This window comes from Mus caroli, unplaced genomic scaffold, assembly GCF_978045245.1.
Source record: "Mus caroli unplaced genomic scaffold, Mus_caroli_1 scaffold_14, whole genome shotgun sequence".
Taxonomy (NCBI): domain Eukaryota; kingdom Metazoa; phylum Chordata; class Mammalia; order Rodentia; family Muridae; genus Mus; species Mus caroli.
The window spans coordinates 102132508-102154552 of NW_028227269.1; the positions used below are offsets into that span (position 1 = coordinate 102132508).

The 22045-nt window shown below is 46.4% G+C and overlaps 1 protein-coding gene and 1 pseudogene across 2 annotated transcripts; both read left to right on the top strand.

Annotated features, from left to right (window-relative positions):
• Nucleotides 1-9479: 9479 nt before the first annotated feature.
• Nucleotides 9480-12175, top strand: LOC110289202 (serine protease inhibitor A3G-like; annotated as a pseudogene). Its single transcript, XR_015045136.1, has 3 exons — nt 9480-10090; nt 10818-11093; nt 12032-12175. The product of XR_015045136.1 is annotated as a serine protease inhibitor A3G-like (transcript).
• Nucleotides 12176-17263: 5088 nt separating this feature from the next.
• On the top strand, nt 17264-20890 carry LOC110289198 (serine protease inhibitor A3F-like). Its single transcript, XM_021155355.3, has 4 exons — nt 17264-17882; nt 18602-18875; nt 19817-19967; nt 20606-20890. The coding sequence occupies exons 1-4, from the start codon at nt 17276-17278 to the stop codon at nt 20795-20797; spliced, it is 1224 nt and encodes a 407-aa protein (XP_021011014.1). The 5' UTR covers nt 17264-17275; the 3' UTR covers nt 20798-20890.
• Nucleotides 20891-22045: the final 1155 nt, after the last annotated feature.

Consider the following 22045-nt stretch of genomic DNA (forward strand, 5'->3'; position numbering starts at 1 on the left):
ACCTTCAGGGCTGACCTTTCCCATGCCTCTTGAAACCAAAATATTGTCATGGTGAAGAAGCCTCTAAAGGGAGAGGCCCATTGTCCAATAGAGGTAACAGTCTGTGGAGGGGAAAAGATAGGAAACATTACAGTTCCCTAAGGCTCACACTTGGGAACGACCTGCGAGTGTAGTGGCTTCTACATGCTGTGCATCCATTTCTTAAAATGTAACAAGGGGAAGAAACTGAGGGGTGAAACCTCTAAAACACAATGTGTCCTTCCCACTGTATCTAATGAAACTCTGACATATAGTCACGTTGACATTTTAACACAACTACCTGAGAGAGATCACTGACAAGGCCCCAGGTTTACTCATGAAAGATTAGCAAACAGCATTATGGGATAGGGAATTATAGTGCCAGCAATAGTTATAATGACCACCAACATCCTGGCTGCCACTTCTGCCCTCACACTATCCCAACCCCTGCAGCTACATCTCAGAAACTGATGCAAAATGCAGGCATAGGATGAGAACTTGTTTCTCTAGGTCATGTGTGGTTGCAGGGCTTGGATTCCAAGCCTTCCTGTGCAGCAGTAGGCATGGAGAATGGTGCAGCAACTTTGGAGAGGTTGATACTGCAATCACACTGTAGGCAGGTACTCAGAGGAACAGGAAGCAAGGACCTGACAGGCACAGCAGCCAGCGTCCACTATGCTTCTCACAGTTGGCAAAGGGCTTGTGAATCAAGGGTCCCCCCCCCCCAACAGATGCATGGAAGAGCAGAGCTCACTCAGGCCACACACTATTACTGTATTAGACAAACATGGGAGGTGCCACATCCTGGTGCCCTGTATGTGAGCTTGACAATATTCTCACAGGGAAACAAACACATAAGTAGGGCCTGTGTCCTGTGAGCTACAGACATGTGGTATTCAGGAGAGGGAAATGCATGAACATAAAGGGTGTTCTAATGGTTGTGTAGAGCTATGGGGAACTGGGGGCATGACACATCAATGGTTACGAAGTCTGTAAAACAGTGACTAACATAGCTTGAAATGAGATACTGAACAATCTGGCCAAGCAGAAATGGAATGTGAGTCCTGAGGGAAGGTTCTCTGAGCTTTAAGGACGTGAAATGGATGGACAGCAGACAGAAGGCCCAGCTGCTGGATGTGAAGTTTGTATGGTGTTGCAACATGGGGATAATAATTCAACATGCTATGGGGTCCAAATACTATGTTCCACCAGAATTTTGGGAGTGGGGACATGAGATCCTGTATGTCACCATCAGGCCTGCTGAGGAAGACTGGTCCAGATGCAGTCCCTCCTTCCCACCTCACTGGCTTTGCCCTTTCACTGTAAGCACAAGTAGGAGTTACTTTACTAACATGTCACCTACTCCTCCTTTTGAAACGAGGAGAAAATGAAATATTTGAGAGTGAGTTTAAGGTCAGTCGGGCAAGATAGTGAGGCACTTAGTGAAAACAAAACTGTAAGAAGAGGGCTGTGCACATGGATGCACACATGCACATTCACAAACACACATACACACATTACACACCTGCTCAGGAATGACTCAGTGCTAGGCTGTTTTCTGAGTATATGTCAGGCTCTGAGTTCAAACATATATACACTTGTGTTTGTGTGTGTGTGTAGGTGTGTAGGTATGTGTTTATATATAGCTATACACTACATATACTTCTGTGAATATGTGTATATGAGTGTGTTTCTATATAGATACACATATATGTATGATAGAAACATGTATATACATATGTAGAAAATGGACAAATATGTCCATGGGTGTAAGGACAGTCAGATTCTTCTAGTTTGTGCAGGTGTAATTTAAAAATGGACCATTTGGCCTTGAACTTGAGTCATTCAAATTGCTACAACCAGAACATAGAAGAAGAAATAAATATAGGATTGTCATAGCAAACCCACATGTTTCCCAGGGAAATGACTGAGGCTGCTGGGACTCAGATAGACTGCCTAGGGCTGCTGGCAGGAAGAGAAGGAAGAACAGGACACCTGTCTCACACACTTCTCTCTACACTTAGTCAGCCAGGTCACTTTTATTCCATCCCTGACCTAAGCAGGATGAGGAAGGACCAGGGGTGAAATTGCTAAGGTTGATCCTCTTCCTTAAAGTACAAACTCATTTTTCTGCATCCCAATGTCAGATCCTACTGACTGGTATTCTCTGTAATTATATTGATATGTAATCCGCCATCATAGTGTTAAAAGCACCAGAGCCCATGGGGATGAGCAGGTAGGACATGTTTTAACAGCCATGCAGCTCCCTAGACACAAGGCATGTTTGTTCCAGGGATGTGCAGCAGGCGTCCACAATGTGCTGTGCAGAAAGGGAAACCAGAAGAGGGTGGCATTGTGCATGTTCTACTGGCTCAGGATGTGTGTTTCACTAACTGTGACTTTCATGTCATCCTGGATCAGAGAGAAGGCAGGAGGGGAAACTGAGGCTCGAGAGTGTATTAAAAAGCAGATGAGATGTTGTTTTGACCTTCACCCTGAACAGTAACCCTGTCCAAAAGTGCCCTGTTCCAAAGCTGTCACCTGAAAGGGCAAGGCAAGGCTGCTGTTCTCTGCATACTTGTGCTGGGGACTCTGAGCCATGTGCAGCCTCCACTCAACCTCTGTACAAGCAGAAGTCCAGCTTCCCACTGCCTCCCTGTGGACAAACCTCTATGTCAGGGCCATGCTGGCCAATTGAGTCTTTTTAGCTCCTTGGAACGTTCATCAAATACTATCACTTCGAGGGAATGTGGGTCCACAGATGGCCATCTAGCTGATTAGGACACAGTCCAACACAACACACACTCCTGTACACACACACAGACACACACACAGACACACACACACAGACACACACACACAGACACACACACACAGAAATACACACACACACACACACACACACACACACACCATTCCAAAACTACACATGCTCTCCAGCAGCACACCAAAGGGTATAGGAAGGAACAGTATGGAAGGCTTCCCCACTGCTGAGAACCTCCAGTGTGAGCCCACACTTGCTGAAGCACCTCTCTTTCATTTAGTTTACACTTCTCAGCATAGAGGATTCTTCTCAGGGCAGCCCGCTGGAGCTCCTGCATGCCTCTGGTCTCTTCTCTCAAGTTAAATACATTTGCATTAACCTCTCATAGCTCTGATCATCCCTCTGCCATCTCCAATACTAGAGTACAGTACAGATACAGGGCAGTGTCTGTCAAGATGCTGCAAGGAAGATGCAGGCTACCATGCCTCCTGCCCTGACTGTTGATGCTCCATTTAAGGAGGGGCTCAGTGGGGGGAGCTGAGCAGCTTTTCATTAATTCAGTGCACAGGGCAGGTTCAGCTCAAGCTTAGAGATTTGGGGACCATGAAGTATGTATTGTCCACAACCAAATCCCTTACCAAAAAGTCACAGTGAATAAAAAGAACTAAGGACTGGATATGAATCTAGATTTCAGATTGTCTGTCATGAATGTGACAATGCAGCAGGTACCACACCATCACAATCTCCATGTATCTGCCTTTACCTCTGAGACTCAAGTCTCAAGGCCATCACCAATGCCCCAATTGCCTATCCTGTCCATACAAGACAGATCTTTATGCAGAAAGGCATAAATGAATGAATGCTTGAATGTGTGAATGAATTCATAAACATGTATATGAGGAATTATGAAAGTTAATGTAGTGAAAAATGAAGCCTATGCCCTAAAAGCAAGTCAGGACAACCACTGAGGCAGATGGTCATGCACAGATAGGAACAGACCTGTCCATTTGATGGAGGAGTCTGGGATAACATGAGGCTTCCAAGTAACCTCAGCTTTTAGGACCTGAGCTTCTCTTTGCTCCTCCTACACCGAAATAAACAGAAGTTCAGAAAGTGACAGACTGCCCAAGGTCACATGGAAAAATGATATCAGGGAACATGTTGGTATGACAGCAAATTCTGGCAATAAATAAGCCAATAGCATATGAACCACTACTGCAGGGGAATTACATTATGAGAGTGGGAGATGGAGATGGGTAAAGGAAGTGACCGTCATCTGAGGCAAGGGAATGGATACCTAGAATAAGGTACACAAAGTTGGGTGCATGAACCAGCTGGGACATCTGCAACCACTCAATGCAATCATGGGACACAAGATGTGCATGAAGCAGGAGAGTACTTCCCTGTGGACTTACCTTCTCCCAGGGAAAGCATGACCAACACAATACAGCATTCCAAAAGCATGTAGGCAAAAACAACCAGGGAGACAGCAGGAGAAGAGAGGCAGCTCCACAGGAGCCAAGAGTTCAAGGGAATGAGCAACTGAGCTATGCCAATGGACACAGAACCTGAGCCCTCAGGAGCTGACAGCAAGAGCCATGGTCCTGAGACAGGATACACTTGGTACATTAGAGCAATTGGAATGAGGAGACAGATGGTTCCAGAAGGTTGACAAGAAGCAGATCATGCAATACAGAGTGTTGGACTCCTCCTGCACATGATAGGATTACAGAATGTATGGAGAACTTTTGGGATCCCTTGGAAGGAGTCTGACATTGGTCCAAGGACAAGGAAATGGGTTTATGGCAGGAACATAACTTTGGGCCAGGACAAGGAAGTAAGCTCATGCAGGAATCTAATTTTAGGCTAAGAACAGGGAAGTAACATCAGGCAAGAATCTACATTTAGGCTAGAACAAAGAAGTAGGCTACAGGCAAGAATATAAGTGTGGGCTAGGATAGGGAAGTAGGCTCAGATATCTTGGTCATCCTGATAAGCCCTTAGAAACAGTGAACACCAGACAGACTTTGTGTATTGCTTTGCTTGTTCCTTGAGTATTTGTCTTTATTCTCCTGTTTGACCTTATTGCTTGGATGTAATTAAAATGGAATAAGAGTAGATTGGGAAAAAAATAAACCCACTTCAGCCTCAGAAGTTGCTGGGGTCGGTCATGCTACTATGTTGTCTAATTTTCTTTTTTCTTTTTAATCCTCACTCCTGCCCTGGAGAATCTGTTGACTGACTGAGCTGGCTTGGTCATATCTGTCTCAGTGAGAGTGGAGGAATCATCACATAGATCTTTCCAAAAGTGTACAGACTCAGGGAGTTGAGCTAAAGACAAGTTCAGGTTTTAATAAAACAGACCCCATGCTGCAGTATAGACTGGCTTGGGATGATTTAAAGCGAAAGTTCAAGACATGGTTAGTGCCAGGGATGGGATGTGTCCTGTATATCAAAGCTGAGGAACCCACCAGACTTTTCTTCAATAGGCTCCAGGGGTACAGACAGAGACAAAGTGGGCCTCAGTGATCCAATGAGGGAGACAGATGCAGCTATTAAATTAAATCATAGGAGTGGACAGACATATGGACAGGGTATGAGGAGACATTAATTCATTTTTCTATCGCTATGATGAAACACCATGACCAATAAGCAAGTTGGGAAGGAAAGGGTTTCTGATGCTGATACTTCCACAACAATGTTCATCACTGAAGGAAATCAGGGAGGAACCCAAACAAGGCAGAATCCTGGAGGCAGGAGCCCATGCAGGACCATGCAGAGCTGCTGCTTACTGCCTTGCTTCACATGGCTTCCTCTGCCTCCTTCCTTACAGGACCCTGGCTCATGAGTCCAGGGAATCCACCATACACAATGGGCTGGGCACACTCTATAAATCACTAAAAAAAAAAAAAAGTCTCTGCAGACTGAGTCACAGGTTCAAATGACAACTGAGATTCCTTCCTGTCAGATGAGCACACTTTGTTTCAACTTGACATGATTCTAGCCTGCACAGTGGAAGGGAAAGAGCTGAAACAACCAACTCCAAAATTTGATGTTGAATGTTGTAGATAATTGGAGCCAGCAGAATCTTGAAGAAATACCCAGGAGTCTCAAAAGTGACGCTTAAGTTAGGGTGGAAAGGACCATGTGAAAAGGACCCAGTGTTCTTTCCCTGGTTTCAGAACCAAATGTAAGCAAAGAAGAAGTGAAAACATTAAACTAAAGTGTGTGGGTAGAAAGAAGATGTTATTGGGAATCAAATTGGCAAGTCTCTCTCTCTCTCTCTCTCTCTCTCTCTCTCTCTCTCTCTCTCTCTCTCTCTCTCTCTCTCTCTCTCTCTCTCTCTCTCTCTCTCATAGTTCCAGGCAGAGAAAAGAAGCAACATCTGAAAGAAGACAAAAGATTTGAAATGACAACAGGGAACTGTGCTTTGAGCTGACTCAGGCTACTTGCACGGAAGGGGAACTGGGTCCCTTGCCTGAAGTAGCTGATATTTATGGAATGTTCAGGTTCCTCCTGTTGAACAGGAATACACCATAGACCATCTTCTTTCCTGGGGTGTGTAGCCCCAACTGGAGCCATCCCTTAGGCATCAAGAATCCTCCTTGTTAGGACCTGCACTTCCATTTGTGGGACTGCAGCTTTGGACCAAACACATGCTGGTGAGTCCCTCACCCTACTGTTGACATAAAATCCACAGCTCTCATCCTAAAGAGAGTAAGGGATACTTCATTCTAGAGCCAGTTTGCATGACAGTTGTCAGAGAACACAGATTTCCATCCCCCTAATTCCATGTTCAATGAATGAGGAATCACTTCTACAAAATCATTATGGCTTTACAAAAGAAAGCAAGCCATAAATCAAGGCAAGCTTAAGAAGCATGGGTGGATACCTGAGAGAGTCAATTGCATCAGTATGGGGAAAGCTTCTCTCTAGACTAAACTCATCTGCTTCCATGCTTAGCTCTTGGGGTGCAGCTAGCCGGTTGATAGGTTAATAGATCCTATTGTCACAGGTGTCAGTTCTGACACACAGGCAGGCAATACATGGGTGTTCCATAGAGATAGAACTTAGCACAAGATAAGGTGATAATGAACCTCTGTCAGGACCTGCCATGCTCCAATCTCTCTACAGAACTGAAATTCCCATCAGCCAGTCAGTCTCTGCAGACAAAAACTCCTTTCAGATTTCCTCCACTGCCAGACACAGGCAGCTTCCCTTCAGAAGTCAGGTAGACAACAGTGCAAAGCATGTCTCTGTTTTTTATGTACCAATTTTAGCATTACAGGACACTTAAATATAAGCAGGCTAAAGCCTGTCAACATTGAGGAATGGGTTTATTAATGTGCAAGCTTCCCTATAGAAATGTGCCAGCATGGGCATAAAATTGTTTTCTCTTTGAAGTGACTTGGACAGCCCAGGACAAATGTTAGCTTTATCCCTCCTGGGGACATGTGTTCAGTGCATGCAAGCTATACATCCCCATACCACAGTCTCCTTTGAACAATTAGAGACACAGAAGTCACACCACTTCACCCTATTGGTATGTTATTTAGAACAGTTAGGGGTTTCCCCAGCAGGGAATAGTTCTGCAAATAAAACCTGTCAGTTCTTGTTCTCAGGAAACACCCAGTCTGTTCCTTTCCCATCAGAGTCCAGAGCACATCTTGTCTGGATCAGGATTTGCTAAGAACTGGGAGGAGTCACTGGTGGGGATAAATAGTTCAGCATGCAGTGGAGAGAACAGCAGACCAGGAAGTCAGCAGCCCTGAACACCAGGAGCCAGTTATCACAGACACTGGCAGCTGGCTCAGCTCTGCAGGTAAGGCCCTGATACCTTCTCTCTGGGGACAGAAGGAGGCTTCACAACCTGTGTGGTACTGTCTATGACCTAAGATTTTGGCTTGGAGAGTGTGAGGATTTCTATCTGGGGCCCAGATTTGGATTCTGTGGACATTTCTGCACTGCATAACACTCTCTTCTCTTGTCTGGGTTCATGGCTATGGAAGCTGCAGAAGCCGTGAGCTATGCTCCTGGAAAGCGAATGGAACCTGCTCCTTGTGACCCTCCACAGGTCCATACTGAGACCTTGCTAATACAGGTGCTGATGTAGGAGCCAGGAAGGGACAGGATTGTTACAGAGATTCTCTGCAGAGTAAGCACTACTGCCATGCTCCCATCAGACTACAGAGGCCTTAGGTTCAGGGACCCCACTTCCCTTGTAAATTCCATGGATTGGAAAGCAGGGCCACACTTTCTCCTAGGCAGGAAGATAAGACACCTGCTCAACCACTGACTCAATTCTACTGCTCCACCAACAGAGTAGCCTGTGTTCGGCGGAAATAATCTTAAAGTATTATCTGGGGCTTTTCCTAAGAAATGGTTGCCTCAGTTTGACAAAAGGTAAAACTGGATGAAGACCCTGGACATCTGCAGACATGTCACTGACCTGGGGACATGAGGCAAAGCTCCAACACCTCCCTCCCCTGCTCTCCATTCTCCTACATCTCCCAGTCTCTTCTTTCCATCTTCCCCTTGGCTCCCTCATTCTATCCTCTCAGCCTCCCATCCTCCAGCCCATCTGCCTTCCAATCCCACATTCCTTCTTCTCCCTTCCCATTGTCCTCTCCCCTCTCCACTCCTCTCCCTTCCCATCTGACTCCTATGGAATCTGAATTTTCTCTGATCTCTCCTACAGTCTCTACAGAGGCTGAAAAGAAGTGCCTCTTTAGAAAGATCACAAGCCATCAGTCTTAGTGTTTCATGGTGCCTGTGGCTCCCGGGACAGGTGTGTATGGAGGAGATTCCCCTTGGACATTTGTCACATCCACCCCCATGTTGAAGTTACTATATAATACATATAATATTACTAATTATATAACCTGGATCTCTTGACATGTTTCCCAGAGAAGTCTACTCATCTGCTTGCTACCACACAGAAATCCTCAAAGCCAGAATAAAATATGGTCGAGGAATGAGATATTTAGGCTCCACTCAGTTTTCTTCCCATCAGAAAACCTTTTAGATCTGAGGTAATAACTACAAGGTGGTACCTTGGCAGGAGTGAAAGAACCTTCCACTATTTGTCCTTCTAATTGGTACCTGATCTCAGAGGTCTCAAGGCTCTGACACTGAGCCAGATACCTACAATGCTCCTGTCGTTTGACATCCCAACTCCAAGATATATGCTCTTGGTCCAGCTCAGTGCCATGAGATTTCATAGACAGGTTAAGTGTAGGTTGGGTAGGTCCTGTTCTGCCCAACTGGCTCAAGATTCTTTCCCCGAGTCCAGACTAAAGGGAGGTGATAAGGTATTGACACACAATTGCAACAGAAGACAGATCCTGCCTCCTAGTAAGGCCTTAGGCCAATCTAAGAAAAGGAGAGGAGACGTTAACATAGCTTAGGCTTATTCACAGCCCCACATTTTTCTCTTCCTTTCAAGGTGACCCTGGCAGTCTCTTCATTTCTCTTGATAATGGTTCTCTATTAGGAACGTGGATATAGTAACAGAGTTCCTACACTGGTAAAGGAAGCAGGGCACAGGCTACCATCATTAGAGAGGACAGAGAATCTGCTCTGAAGGTTACAGAGGCAACCAAGTATAAAACAGGCCAGATAAGAGAACTAGGTGATGGTCAGGACAACACTGGTTCTCATCAACATAAAGGATCATTTCTTTCACACAGGAGAAGAGAGTAATGGCTGGTATCTCCCCTGCTGCCCTTGGCTCCTCAGATGTCACCTTGGAAAGGAACAGGGCAGTCCATGAAGTCCAAGAAAATATCACATCAGTGGACAGCGTAACACTGGCCTCCAGCAACACTGACTTTGCCTTCAGCCTCTACAAGAAGCTGGTTTTGAAGAATCCAGATAAAAATATTGTTTTCTTCCCATTCAGCATCTCTACTGCCTTGGCCCTCCTGTCCCTGGGAGCAAAGAGCAACACCCTGAAGGAAATTCTAGAAGGTCTCAAATTCAATCTCACAGAGACCCATGAACCAGACATCCACCAGGGCTTTAGGTACTTGCTAGACCTTCTCAGTCAGCCAGGGGACCAGGTACAGATCAGCACAGGCAGTGCCCTGTTTGTTGAAAAGCACCTGCAGATCCTGACAGAGTTCAAGGAGAAGGCAAGGGCTCTGTACCAGGCTGAGGCCTTCACAGCAGACTTCCTGCAGCCTCTCAAGGCCACAAAGCTCATTAATGACTATGTGAGGAAACAGACCCAGGGGAAGATCAAGGAACTGTTCTCAAACCTGGATGAGAGGACATCCATGGTGCTGGTGAATTACATCTACTTTAAAGGTGAGAGTGGTCACTGCCTGGGGAGTGGAGGGAGAGGAACTTAGTGGGGTAACTTGTGTCCTTTATGCTGCCCATTGTAAAGTAGGTTTGGGAAGCCTTGCAGAAATGGGTGTGTAATTTTTATTACACGCGGTGTTTACCTCTCTAAGATTTTTAGATATAGTTATAATTCCTGGAGCACACACATTACCCATGCCTTACTAAGCCCACTGTCAATGGAGTCCTGGTTATCCAAGTCTTGATTACAGGACCCAGGGGCTTTAGAGCCACTACGGTTGACTCTCAATCCGACCTTCTAATAAAGTCGTCCCCACCGAGGTGCACAGCTAACAGACCTCAGAGAGGGAGGACTCAACTCTTCTCTTTTTTCCCAATACCTTCTAGACATGTTTCCCCTAAGGACAACAATATCCCAATCTGCCTCCAGGCTCCAGGCTCACCATTTGCACTCTCATCCCTTGCATACACACCTGGTTCTCAGTAGCTCAATTCTCCAGGCTGAGGGTTAGACGTTAGACGTTGTTCTTTGCAAACTAAGCCTGTGGATCCCTTGTCATTCATAGTTCTGTATCTCTCAAGGATTTTCTAATTATTATAAAACTACTAAGGGACACTGTGCTGTTGAAGGTATATTGACAGCTGTCATAACTCAGCATTTGGTGCCATATAGCATGGAGGTGCGATCTCTGTGTTACTGTTACAATCTGATGATTTGCTCCACATTTAGGCAAATGGAAGATGCTCTTTGACCCCCGTGACACATTTAATTCCGAGTTCTACTTAGATGAGAAGAGGTCTGTGAATGTGTCCATGATGAAAATTGAGAAATTGACCACACCCTACTTCCGGGATGATGAGCTGTCCTGTACTGTGGTGGAGCTGAAGTACACAGGAAATGCAAGCGCCATGTTTATCCTCCCTGACCAGGGCAGGATGCAGCAGGTCGAAGCCAGCTTGCAGCCAGAGAGACCCTGAGGAAGTGGAAGGACTCTCTGAAGCCCAGGTGAATACCCACAGGACCCCGACCTGGCAAGGATCCCCTAATGCTGTTGTTCTGATATCTAGTATCCCAGTACCTCAGAGTCTCACCTACAGCCAGTGTAATGGTTAAAGTGTCAGCAGAGAACAGATAGAGTTGAGTTGAGTCCTCTCCACTGTCTCAGGTGTTTCAGGCCTGATTTACTGTGGTTTTTGTTCTTCACAATATGAGATCAGCTCACAGAGGCAGCTGAGGTTCTCCTCTCTCTAACAGGCTATAAATACATGGAGTCTTGAGTGAATGGAGAGTTGTAAACCAGGGGGGATTGTGATTGACAAGAAATGAGCTCTGACATTCAGCTGTGCCTGTTTGAGCCTTCTCATCCCCTCATCAGTTGTTCATTCAACATCCATAGAATGGTGACCTGAAGACCTACTACATGCCAAGCTAGACAAAGACCCTCAGAGTCTATCAGAGTTTGAAGTCGAAGATAATCTTCTCTTCTGGACTTCATTGTAATTGAGGAAGGGAAAGTGTGGGAATGCTAATACAGTGAATCTTTATTTCATTCCTCACTGTTGAGAAGTGGTGAGGTGAGAGGGGCAATGTCAGAGGATAAGGACAGCTGGAGTCTGATGCAGGTTCCCATGTTAAACAGAAGGCTCCTTGTGTGATGCCAGAGGGCCCCATGACAGGGAAGGACTGCATTTGTGGATCTAGGAGGAAAGCAATCTCAGTCAAAGAACAGCCAGTATCAAGTCAGGATGCCTGTTTACTTGTCACACTCTCAGGCACTGATTGATAATTAATGCATTAGGGAAAGCAAATTCAAGTCATCTAGGCATACTTGGGAAGAGGGCTTCACTATAGGAAGTGGGCTGTCCGGGAGAGGAGACCCAGCAACACAGTAGACTGAAGGAGACACAGGGTCCATGGACTGTTCGGTTCTCTTTCATTCTCAGGATGATAGATGAGCTCCACCTGCCCAAGTTCTCCATCTCCACGGACGGACAACAGCCTTGAGCACATCCTTCCTGAGTTGGGCATCAGGGAAGTCTTCTCCACACAGGATCACCTGTCTGCAATCACAGGCACCATGGACCTGAGTGTCTCTCAGGTAAAGCAAGAAATGTGGGATGGTTCATCTTGGTCATGAAGGTGAATGTTTAAGAGCATGTGGGCATATGGCATTGGCACATGTTTGAGAAGACCTGTATGTCTGTTTGCCTCATGCTGGGGAGAGCTTAATCCCACCCTAGATACTCCTTTGGAGAGCACACACCCAGTCCCTACTTTGACCCTTGGACTAAACCTCACCAAGGAACCCATGGTGAGGAAGTGCCTATGCTTGATGTTAGATCACATGGGGACCAACCTGTGCTGCACCACAGGTGCCACTCACAATCCACTGCAGGCACAAAGCACGCCCAGCCTCAATTTTACTGCAGCAGCCTGGACTTCTTCTCTAGCACATAGAATAGCAGCACTAAGCATAAGAAACATAAAAAAAAAGGTGGCATTGCCTACTCCTGTACTACTGTTGTATTGGTTTCAGGGCATCACTGTTTCAGACACTGAGCTGACCAGGGCCTGCCTCATCTCACAACTTGAACAGAGACTTGGGAATCCAGGGCTAGAGCTCAGGGAAGGAACAAAAAACTTCATGAGCAGGTTAGGCCAGCATCACTGCTTGCTCAACACTGCTCCTTCCCTCCCTGGTCTCCACTGAGTGATGTGTTTCTCTCCCCACAGGTAGTCCACAAGGCGGTGCAATACAAACATGCAATACAGAGTGTTGGATTCCTCTTGCACATGATAGGGTTACAGAATGTGTGGAGAACTTTTGGGGCCCCTTGGCAAGAATCTGACATTGTCCCAAAAAAAGAAATGGGTTTCTGGAAGGAATATAACATTAGGCCAGGACAAGGAAGTGAGCTCAGGCAGGAATCTACTTTTAGGCTAGAACAAAGAAGTAGGCTACAGGTAAGAATATAAGTTTGGGCTAGGATAGGGAAGTAGGCTCAGATATCTTTGTCATCCTGATAAGCCCTTAGAAACAGTGATTACCAGACAGACTTTGTGTATTGCCTTGCTTGTTCCTTGACTATTTGTATTTATGGTACAGCTTGACCTTATTGCTTGGATGTAATTAAAATGGTATAAGAGCAGATTGGGAAAAAATAAACCCATTGGAGAGCCTCAGAAGTGGCTGGGGTCATGCTACTATGTTATCTAATTTTCTTTCTTTTCTTTCTTTCTTTCTTTCTTTCTTTCTTTCTTTCTTTCTTTGGAATCCTTTTTCCTGCCCTGGAGAACCTGTAGGCTGACTGAGCTGGCTTGGTCAGACATATCTCAGTGACAGTGAAGGAATCACATGGATCTTTCTAAAAGTGTACAGATTCAGGGAGTAGAGCCAAAGACAAGTTCAGGCTTTAATAAAACAGACCCCAGGCTGCAGTATAAACTGGCTTGGGATGATTCAGAGGGAAAGTTAAAGACTTGGTTAGTGCCAGGGATGGGATGTGTCCTGTATATCAAAGCTGAGGAATCCACAGGACTTTTCTTCAATAGGATCCAGGAGTCCAGACAGAGAGAAAGTGGGCCCCAGTGATCCAATGAGGGAAACAAAGAGGATGCAGCTACTAAATTAAATCGCAGGAGTGGACAGACATATGGACAGGGTATGAGGAAACATTAATTCATTTTTCTATCACTATGATAGAAACATCATGGCCAATAAGCAAGTTGGGAAGGAAAGGGTTGCTGATGCTGATACTTCTTCAACAACGTTCATCACTGAAGGAAATCAGGGAGGAACCCAAACAAGGCAGAATCCTGGAGGCAGGAGCCCATGCAGGACCATGCAGAGCTGCTGCTTACTGCCTTGCTTCACATGGCTTCCTCTGCCTCCTTCCTTACAGGACCCAGGCTCATGAGTCCAGGGACGACACCATGCACAATTGGCTGAGCACACTCCATCAATCACAATGAAAATGCCCTGCAGACTGAGACACAGGTTCAAATGTCACCTGAGATTCCGTCCTGTCAGATGAGCACACTTTGTTTCAAGTTGAAGTGAATCTAGCCTGCACACTGGAAGGGAAAAGCTGGAGTGACCAACTCTAAAATATGATGTTGAATGTGGTGGAGCCAGCAGAATCCAGAAGAAACACCCAGGATTCTCAAAGGTGACACTTAAGTTAGGGTGGATAGGACCTTGTGAAAAGTGCCCAGTGTTCTTTCCCTGGTTTCAGAACCAAATGTAAGCAAAGAGGCAGTGAAGACATTAAACTAAAATCTGTGGATAGGAAGAAGATCTTATTGGGAATAAAATTGGCAGGCCCTCTCCCTCTCCCTCCCCCACCTTCCTTCCCTCCCCCGCTCCCTCTCCCCTCTCCCTCTAACTTCTCCCCTCTCCATCTCCCCTCTCCCTCTACCTTCTCCCCTCTCCTTCTACCTTCTCCTCTCTCCCTCTACACTCTCCCTTCACCCTGTTCTCCTCTCCTCCCCTCTCCCTCCTGCTCTCCCCCTTCTCCCTCCTCCTCTCCTCCCAGTCCCACCTCTCCTCCCACTTGTCCCCCCTCCCCACTTTCAGGCACAGAGAAAAAGCAACATCTGAAAGAAGAAAAAAGATTTGAAATGACAGCAGGGTAGGGTGCTTTGAGCTGACTCAGGCTGTCTGCATGGAATGGGAACTAGGTCCCTTGCCTGAAGTAGCTGATATTTATGGAATGTTAAGGTTCCTCTTGGTGAACAGGATTACACCATAGACCATCTTCTTTCCTGGTGTGTGTAGACCCAACTTGAGGCTTTCCTTAGGCATCAAGAATCCTCCCTGTTAGGACTGGCACTTCCATTTGTGGGACTGCAGCTTTGGACCAAACACATGCTGGTGAGACCTCACCCTACTGTTGACACAAAATCCACAGCTCTCATCCTAAAGAGAGTAAGGGATAGTTCATTCTAGAGCCAGTTTGCATGACAGTTGTCAGAGAACACAGATTTCCATCACTCAAATTCCATGTTGCAATGAGGAATCACTTCTACAAAATTATGGCTTTACAATAGAAAGAAAACCACAAACCTGGGCGAGTTTAAGAGGCATGGGCAGATACCTGAGAGAGGCAGCTGCAATAGCATCAGCATGGGAAAAGCTTCTTTCTAGACTCAAGTCATCATCTGCTGCCATGCTTAGCTCTTGGGTTGCAGCTAGCTGGTTGCTAAGTTAATAGATCCTATTGTCACAGGTGTCAGTTCTGACACACAGGCAGGCAATAGAGGGGTGTTCCATAGAGGTAGAACTTAGCACAAGATAAGGTGATAATGAGCCTCTGTCAGGACCTGCCATGCTCCAATCTCTCTACTGAACTGAAATTCCCATCAGACAGTCTCTGCAGATAAAGACACCTTTCAGATTTCCTCCACTGCCAGTCACTGGGAGCTGCCCTTCAGAAGTCAGTTAGCCAAACAGTGCAAAGCACATCTCTGTTTTTTTATGTACCCATTCTAGCATGACAGGCCACTTATATAGAAGCAGGTTAAAGCCTGTTAACATTAAGGAATGTGTTTATTAATGTGCAACCTTCCCTATAAAAATGTGCCAGCATGGATATAGAATGTTTTTCTTTTTGAAGTGAATTAGAAACACCAGACAAGTGTTAGCTTTATATCTCCTGGGGAAATGCGGTCTGTGTTTGTGCTCTGTCTTTTTGACTTCACTATGCATCCTTGTCCCACAGTCTCCTTTGAACAGTTATAGACACTGTAGCCACACTAGTTCACCCCATTGCTATGTTATTTAGAACAGTAAGGGGTTTTCCCAGCAGGGAATGGCTCTGCAAGATAAAACCTGTAAGTGTTTGTTCCCAGAAATCACCCAGTCTGTCCTTTTCCCATCAGAGCCCAGAGCACAGCTTGTATTCATCAGCATTTCCTAAGAAGTGGGAGGAGTCCTTGGTGGGGGCATGCAGTGAAGAGAACAGCAGACCAGGAAGGCAGCAGCCCTGACCACCAGGAACCAGCTATCACAGGCACTGGCAGCTGGCTCAGCTCTGCAGGTAAGGCCCTGATACTTTCTCTCTGGGGACAGAAGGAGGCTTCTCTGGGTGTGTGGTATTGTCTGTGACCAAGGGTTTTGGTTTGGGGAAGGGGGAGCATTTTTATCTGGGGCACTAGTTTGGACTCCAGGAACATTTCTGCAGTGCCTGAACATCTCCACTCTTATCTGGGTCTTCATGGCTATGGAAGTTGCTGGTGCCATGAGCGATGCTCCTGGAAAGCAAATGGAGCCTGCTCCTTCTGACCCTCCACAGGTCCATACTGAGACCTTGCTAATTCAAGTGCTGATGTAGAAGTCAGGAAGGGACAGGATTGTTACAGAGTCCCTCAGCAGAGTGAGAACCACTGCCATGCTCCCAACAGACTGCAGAGGCCTTAGGTTCAGGGACCCCACTTTCCTTGTAAATCCCATGGAAAGGAAAGCAGGGCCACACTCTCTCCTAGACAGGAGGATAAGACAACTGCTCATCTACTGACTCATTTCACTGCTCCACCAACAGTGTAGCCTGTGTTCTGTGGAAATGATCTTGGAATAAAGAATTATCCGATGCTTTTCCAAAGAAATGGTTGCCTCAGTCTGACAAACAGTGGAGGCTGAAAACCCTGTCTCCTCAGCAGGCATTCCCAGAAACATGCACTGGATCCAGCTCAGTGCAATGCCATTTTTTAGACAGGTTGCCTGGAGGTTGGGGTGGGTCCTGTCCTACCTAACTGGCCTGAGATTCCTTCCCTGAGTCCAGACTAAAGGGAGGTGGTGTGGTGTTGGCACACAATTGCAATGGAAGATGGTTTCTGCCTCCCAGTGAATCCTTATGCCAATCTAAAAATGTGAGAGGACACTTTAAGCTAACACAGGCTGATGCACAGCCCCACATTTTTCTCTTCTTTACGTGGTGACCCTGGCAGTCACTTCATTTCTTTGGATAATGGTTCTCTATTAAGAACATGTTTACAGTAACAGAGTTTCTATACTGGTAAAGGAAGCAGGGCACAGGCTACTGCCATTAGAGAGGCCAGAGCATCTCCTATGAAGGTTACAGAGGCAACCAAGTATAAAACAGGCCAGATAAGAGAACTAGGTGATGGTCAGGACAACACTGGTTCTCATCTACAAAAGGATCATTTCATTCACACAGGAGAAGAGAGACATGGCTGGTGTCTCCCCAGCTGCCCTTGGCTGCCCAGATGTCACCCTGGGAAGGAACACTGCAGTCCATGAAGTCCAAGAAAATATCACATCAGTGGACAGTGTAACACTGGCCTCCAGCAACACTGACTTTGCCTTCAGCCTCTACAAGGAGCTGGTTTTGAAGAATCCACATAAAAATGTTGTCTTCTCCCCATTCAGCATCTCCACTGCCTTGGCCCTCCTGTCCCTGGGAGCAAAGAGCAACACCCTGAAGGAAATTCTAGAAGGTCTGAAGTTCAACCTCACAGAGACCCCTGAACCAGACATCCACCAGGGCTTTAGGTACTTGCTAGACCTTCTCAGTCAGCCAGGTGACCAGGTACAGATCAGCACAGGCAGTGCCCTGTTTATTGAAAAGCACCTGCAGATCCTGGCAGAGTTCAAGGAGAAGGCAAGGACTCTATACCAGGCTGAGGCCTTCACAGCAGACTTCCTGCATCCTCGACAGGCCAGAAAGCTCATCAATGACTATGTGAGCAAACATACCCAGGGGAAGATCAAGGAACTGATCTCAGACCTGGATAAGAGGACCTTGATGGTGCTGGTGAATTACATCTACTTTAAAGGTGAGCATGGTCACTGCCTGGGGAATGGATGGAGAGGATCTTGGTGGGGTAATGTGTGTCCTTAATGCTGCCCAATGTAAAGTAGGTTTGGGAAGCCTTGCAGAAATGGGTGTGTAATTTTTATTACACGCGGTATTTACCTCTCTAAGATTTTTAGATATAGTTATAATTCCTGGAGCACACACATTACCCATGCCTTACTAAGCCCAGTGTCAATGGATTCCTGGTTATCCAAGTCTTGATTACAGGACCCAGGGGCTTTACAGCCACCACGGTTGATCCTCAACCGACCTTCTAATAAACTCGTTCCCACCGAGGAGCACAGCTAACAGACCTCAGAGAGGGAGGACTCAACTCTTCTCTTTTCTCCCAGTACCTTCTAGACATGTTTCCCCTAAGGACAACAAAATCCCAATCTCCCTCCAGGCTCCAGGCTCACCATTTGCACTCTCATCCCTTGCAATCACACCTGGTTCTCAGTAGCTCAATTCTCCAGGCTGAGGGTTAGAGGTTGTTCTTTGCAAACTAAGCTTGTGAATCCTTTCTCATTCAGAGTTCTGTATCTCTCAAGGATTTTCTAATTATTATAAAACTACTAAGGGACACTGTGCTGTTGAAGGTATATTGACAGCTGTCATAACTCAGCAGTAGGTGCCATATAGCATGGAGGTGCGGTCTCTGTGTTACTGTTACAATCTGATGATTTGCTCCACATTTAGGCAAATGGAAGGTGCCCTTTGACCCCCGTGACACATTTAATTCCAAGTTTTGCTTGGATGAGAAGAGGTCTGTGAAGGTGCCAATGATGAAAATAGAGGAACTAACTACACCCTACTTCCGGGATGATGAGCTGTCCTGCTCTGTGGTAGAGTTGAAGTACACAGGAAATGTCAGTGCCCTGTTCATCCTCCCTGACCAGGGCAAGATGCAGCAGGTGGAAACCACCTTGCAGCCAGAGACCCTGAGGAAGTGGAAGGACTCTCTGAAGCCCAGGTGAATACCCACAGGACCCAGACCTGGTTAGGATTCTTTTAGTGCTGTTGTTCTGATATCTAGTATCCCAGTACCTCAGAGTCTCACCTACAGCCAGTGTAATGGTTAAAGTGTCAGCAGAGGACAGGTGAAGTTGAATTGAGTTGAGTTCCCTCCACTGTCTCAGGTGTTTCAGGCCTGATTTTACTGTGGTGTTTGTTCTTCACAATATGTGACAATCTCACACATTGAGGTGAGGTTTCCCCCTCTCTAATAGCCTGTAAATTATATGGAAATGAGTGGAGAGTTTTAAGCCACAGGGATTGTGATTGACAGGAGATGAGCTCTGAGACTCAGCTGTGCCCCATGGAGTCCTCTCATCCCCTCATTCATCATTCACTCAACATTCATTGAATGGTGACTTGAAGACCTACTCCATGCTAAGCTAAACATAGACCCTCAGAGTCTATCAGAGATTAAATTCCAAAAAAAATTCTTATCATTATGGGCTTTGTTGTAAATAGGAAGGGAAAGTGTGGGAATGCTAATACAGTGAATCTTTATTTCATTCTTCACTGGAGAGAAGTGGAGAGGTGAGAGGGGCAGTGTCAGAGGATAAGGACATCTGGAGTCTGATGCACTGTCCTATGTTAAACAGAAGGCTCCTTAGGTGATGTCAGAGGGCCTCGTGTCAGGGAAGGACTGTATTTGTAGATCTTGGAGGAAAGCAATCTCAGTCAAAGAACGTCCAGCACCAAGTCAGGATGCCTGTTTATTATTCACACTCTCAGGCACTGATGGATAATTAATGCATTAGGGAGAGTAAAGTTAAGTCATGTAGTCATGAGTGGGAAGAGGGCTTCACTCTAGGGAGAGGGCTGTCTGTGGAGAGCAGACCAGCTATGCAGTAGACTGAAGGAGCCACAGGATCCATGGACTATTTGGTTCTCTTTCATTCTCAGTAGCATAGGTGAGCTCCACCTGCCTAAGTTCTCCATCTCCAGTGACTACAGCCTTGAGCACATCCTTCCCATGCTGGGCATCAGGGAAGTCTTCTCCATGCAGGCTGACCTGTCTGCAATTACAGGAACCAGGGACCTGAGAGTCTCTCAGGTAAGACAAGAAGCATGGGATGGTTCAGCTTGGTCATGAATGTGGATGGTTAAGGTCATGTGGGCATGTGGGGTTGGCACATGTGTGACAAGACCTGTATTTCTGTTTCCCTCATTCTCGGGAGAGCTTAATCCTAAGCTAGATATCATGCTTAGAGCACACACCCAGTCCCTAGTTTGACCCTTGGACTAGACCTCACCAAGGAACCCATGGTGAGGAAGTGCCTAGGCTTGGTGTTAAATCACATGGGGACCAACCTGTGCTATACTCAAGGTGCCACCCACTATCCACTGCAGGCACAAAGCACTCCCAGACTCAACTTCATTGCAGCAGCCAGGACTTCTTCTCTAGCACATAGAATAGCAGCACTAAACATAAGAGACATAATAAAAAACGCTGGCATTGCCTACTCCTGTCCTCCTGTTGTAGTGGTTTGAGGACATCACTGTTTCAGACACTGAGCCGACCATGGCATGCCTCATCTCACAGCCTGAGCAGAGGCTTGGGTATCCAGGGTTAGAATTCAGGGAAGGAACAATAAACTTCATGAGCAGATGTGGCCAGCACTCACTGCTTGCTCCAGACCCTTCTCCTGCCCTCCCTGGTCTCCAGTATGTGATGTGTTTCTCTCCCCACAGGTGGTCCACAAAGCTGTGCTGGATGTGGGTGAGAAAGGCACAGAGGCTGCTGCCACTGGAGTCAAAGCTTATCTACTTTGTAGAAAAATCTATTCTATGACAATATATTTCAACAGGCCATTCCTGATGATTATCTCTGACATAAATACTCACATTGCCCTCTTCATGGCCAAAGTTACAAATCCCAAGTGAGACCAGAACTTCTCAAATGGGGAAAGGACCCCTTCCCAAGAGCTGGGAATTGAGCCTGTATGTCTGTCTGTCTGCACGTTTTGGCTTCCATGCTCTGCTTGACTAAGGCATGCCTGACTGTACAGTGTCACTGACTAGCTCTGTGACTGCCTCATGCAGAGAAGCCTGTGGCTGGTCAGTGTCAGACTCCCTGTCATCTTGGCAGCTGTAGCTCAGGTACCTGACCTGAAATTTGTGTTATTCCCTATCCCTGTTCTCTCCCGTTTATCTGCCTCAGCCCAAAAGCCTGGGCCTGTCAGTGAGGCTCTCTCCGAACTTAGACTCTGCTTATGTCTGCCTTCCACTTTTCAGTCATGATGGGACTGTGCAAGTTTACAGGCCAACCCATAAGGACTGAGAAGGGAACCTGATGCCCAGGGTCTATCTGCAGCATCTGAAATACTTGGCTCCCAGTTCTGCCTTAGTCTTGCCTTCCTCTGGGCAGAGCTATCCATAGCCCCTGCAGAGTCTCCTGGCCCCACCCAGATCTGGCACAGGTGGAGACCTCACCCCTGAAGCTACATGAGGCCTGTGAGTCAGAGCAGCTCCTCTCCCCCAACACTCCTACTCAGGATAGAGAAGTAGCCTTACCCTAAGTCTCTATTTGAACAACGACACAGGACAGGTGGACACCTCCACCTTCACCACAGAAATTGAAAGGGCAGGAGCTAAGGATCAATAAATAATCAACTGCATTGAATGAGACAGTGTTCACAGAGCTTCCATTTGGTGCTTATTCCCTCCAGTGACAACAGGGACACAGAGATTGTCACTCATACTCTGTGACTCCTGTGATGGTTCTCTGACCTACATGCTATTATAATTCCCTTTATGGATAAGATACCTGAGGCACAGAGAAGCTTAGCCATTTCCTCATGACACACAGCTAGGTATTATGGTATTTCAACTTTGCTGATGACAAGGAACAAACTTCATCCAGCAATGAGTCTGCTCCTGAGGCTTTACAGTGGTGGTGGGCAGGTGAATGATAAAGCAAGACTCTGGATGCTTCCCAGAGAGTGTCACAATAGACTTGCATTTAAGAGGTGAGCTCTGTGATGAGGACAGAGGATGAGGCTGATGGTGATGATGATGGTGGTGGTGGTGGTTGTGGTAGTGGTGGTAGGGAGGAGGAGGATGAAAAAGAGGAGAAAGAAGAGGAGTCAGTGTTGGTAGTCAGATGATCAAATTGAGAATTTTGTAAGAGGC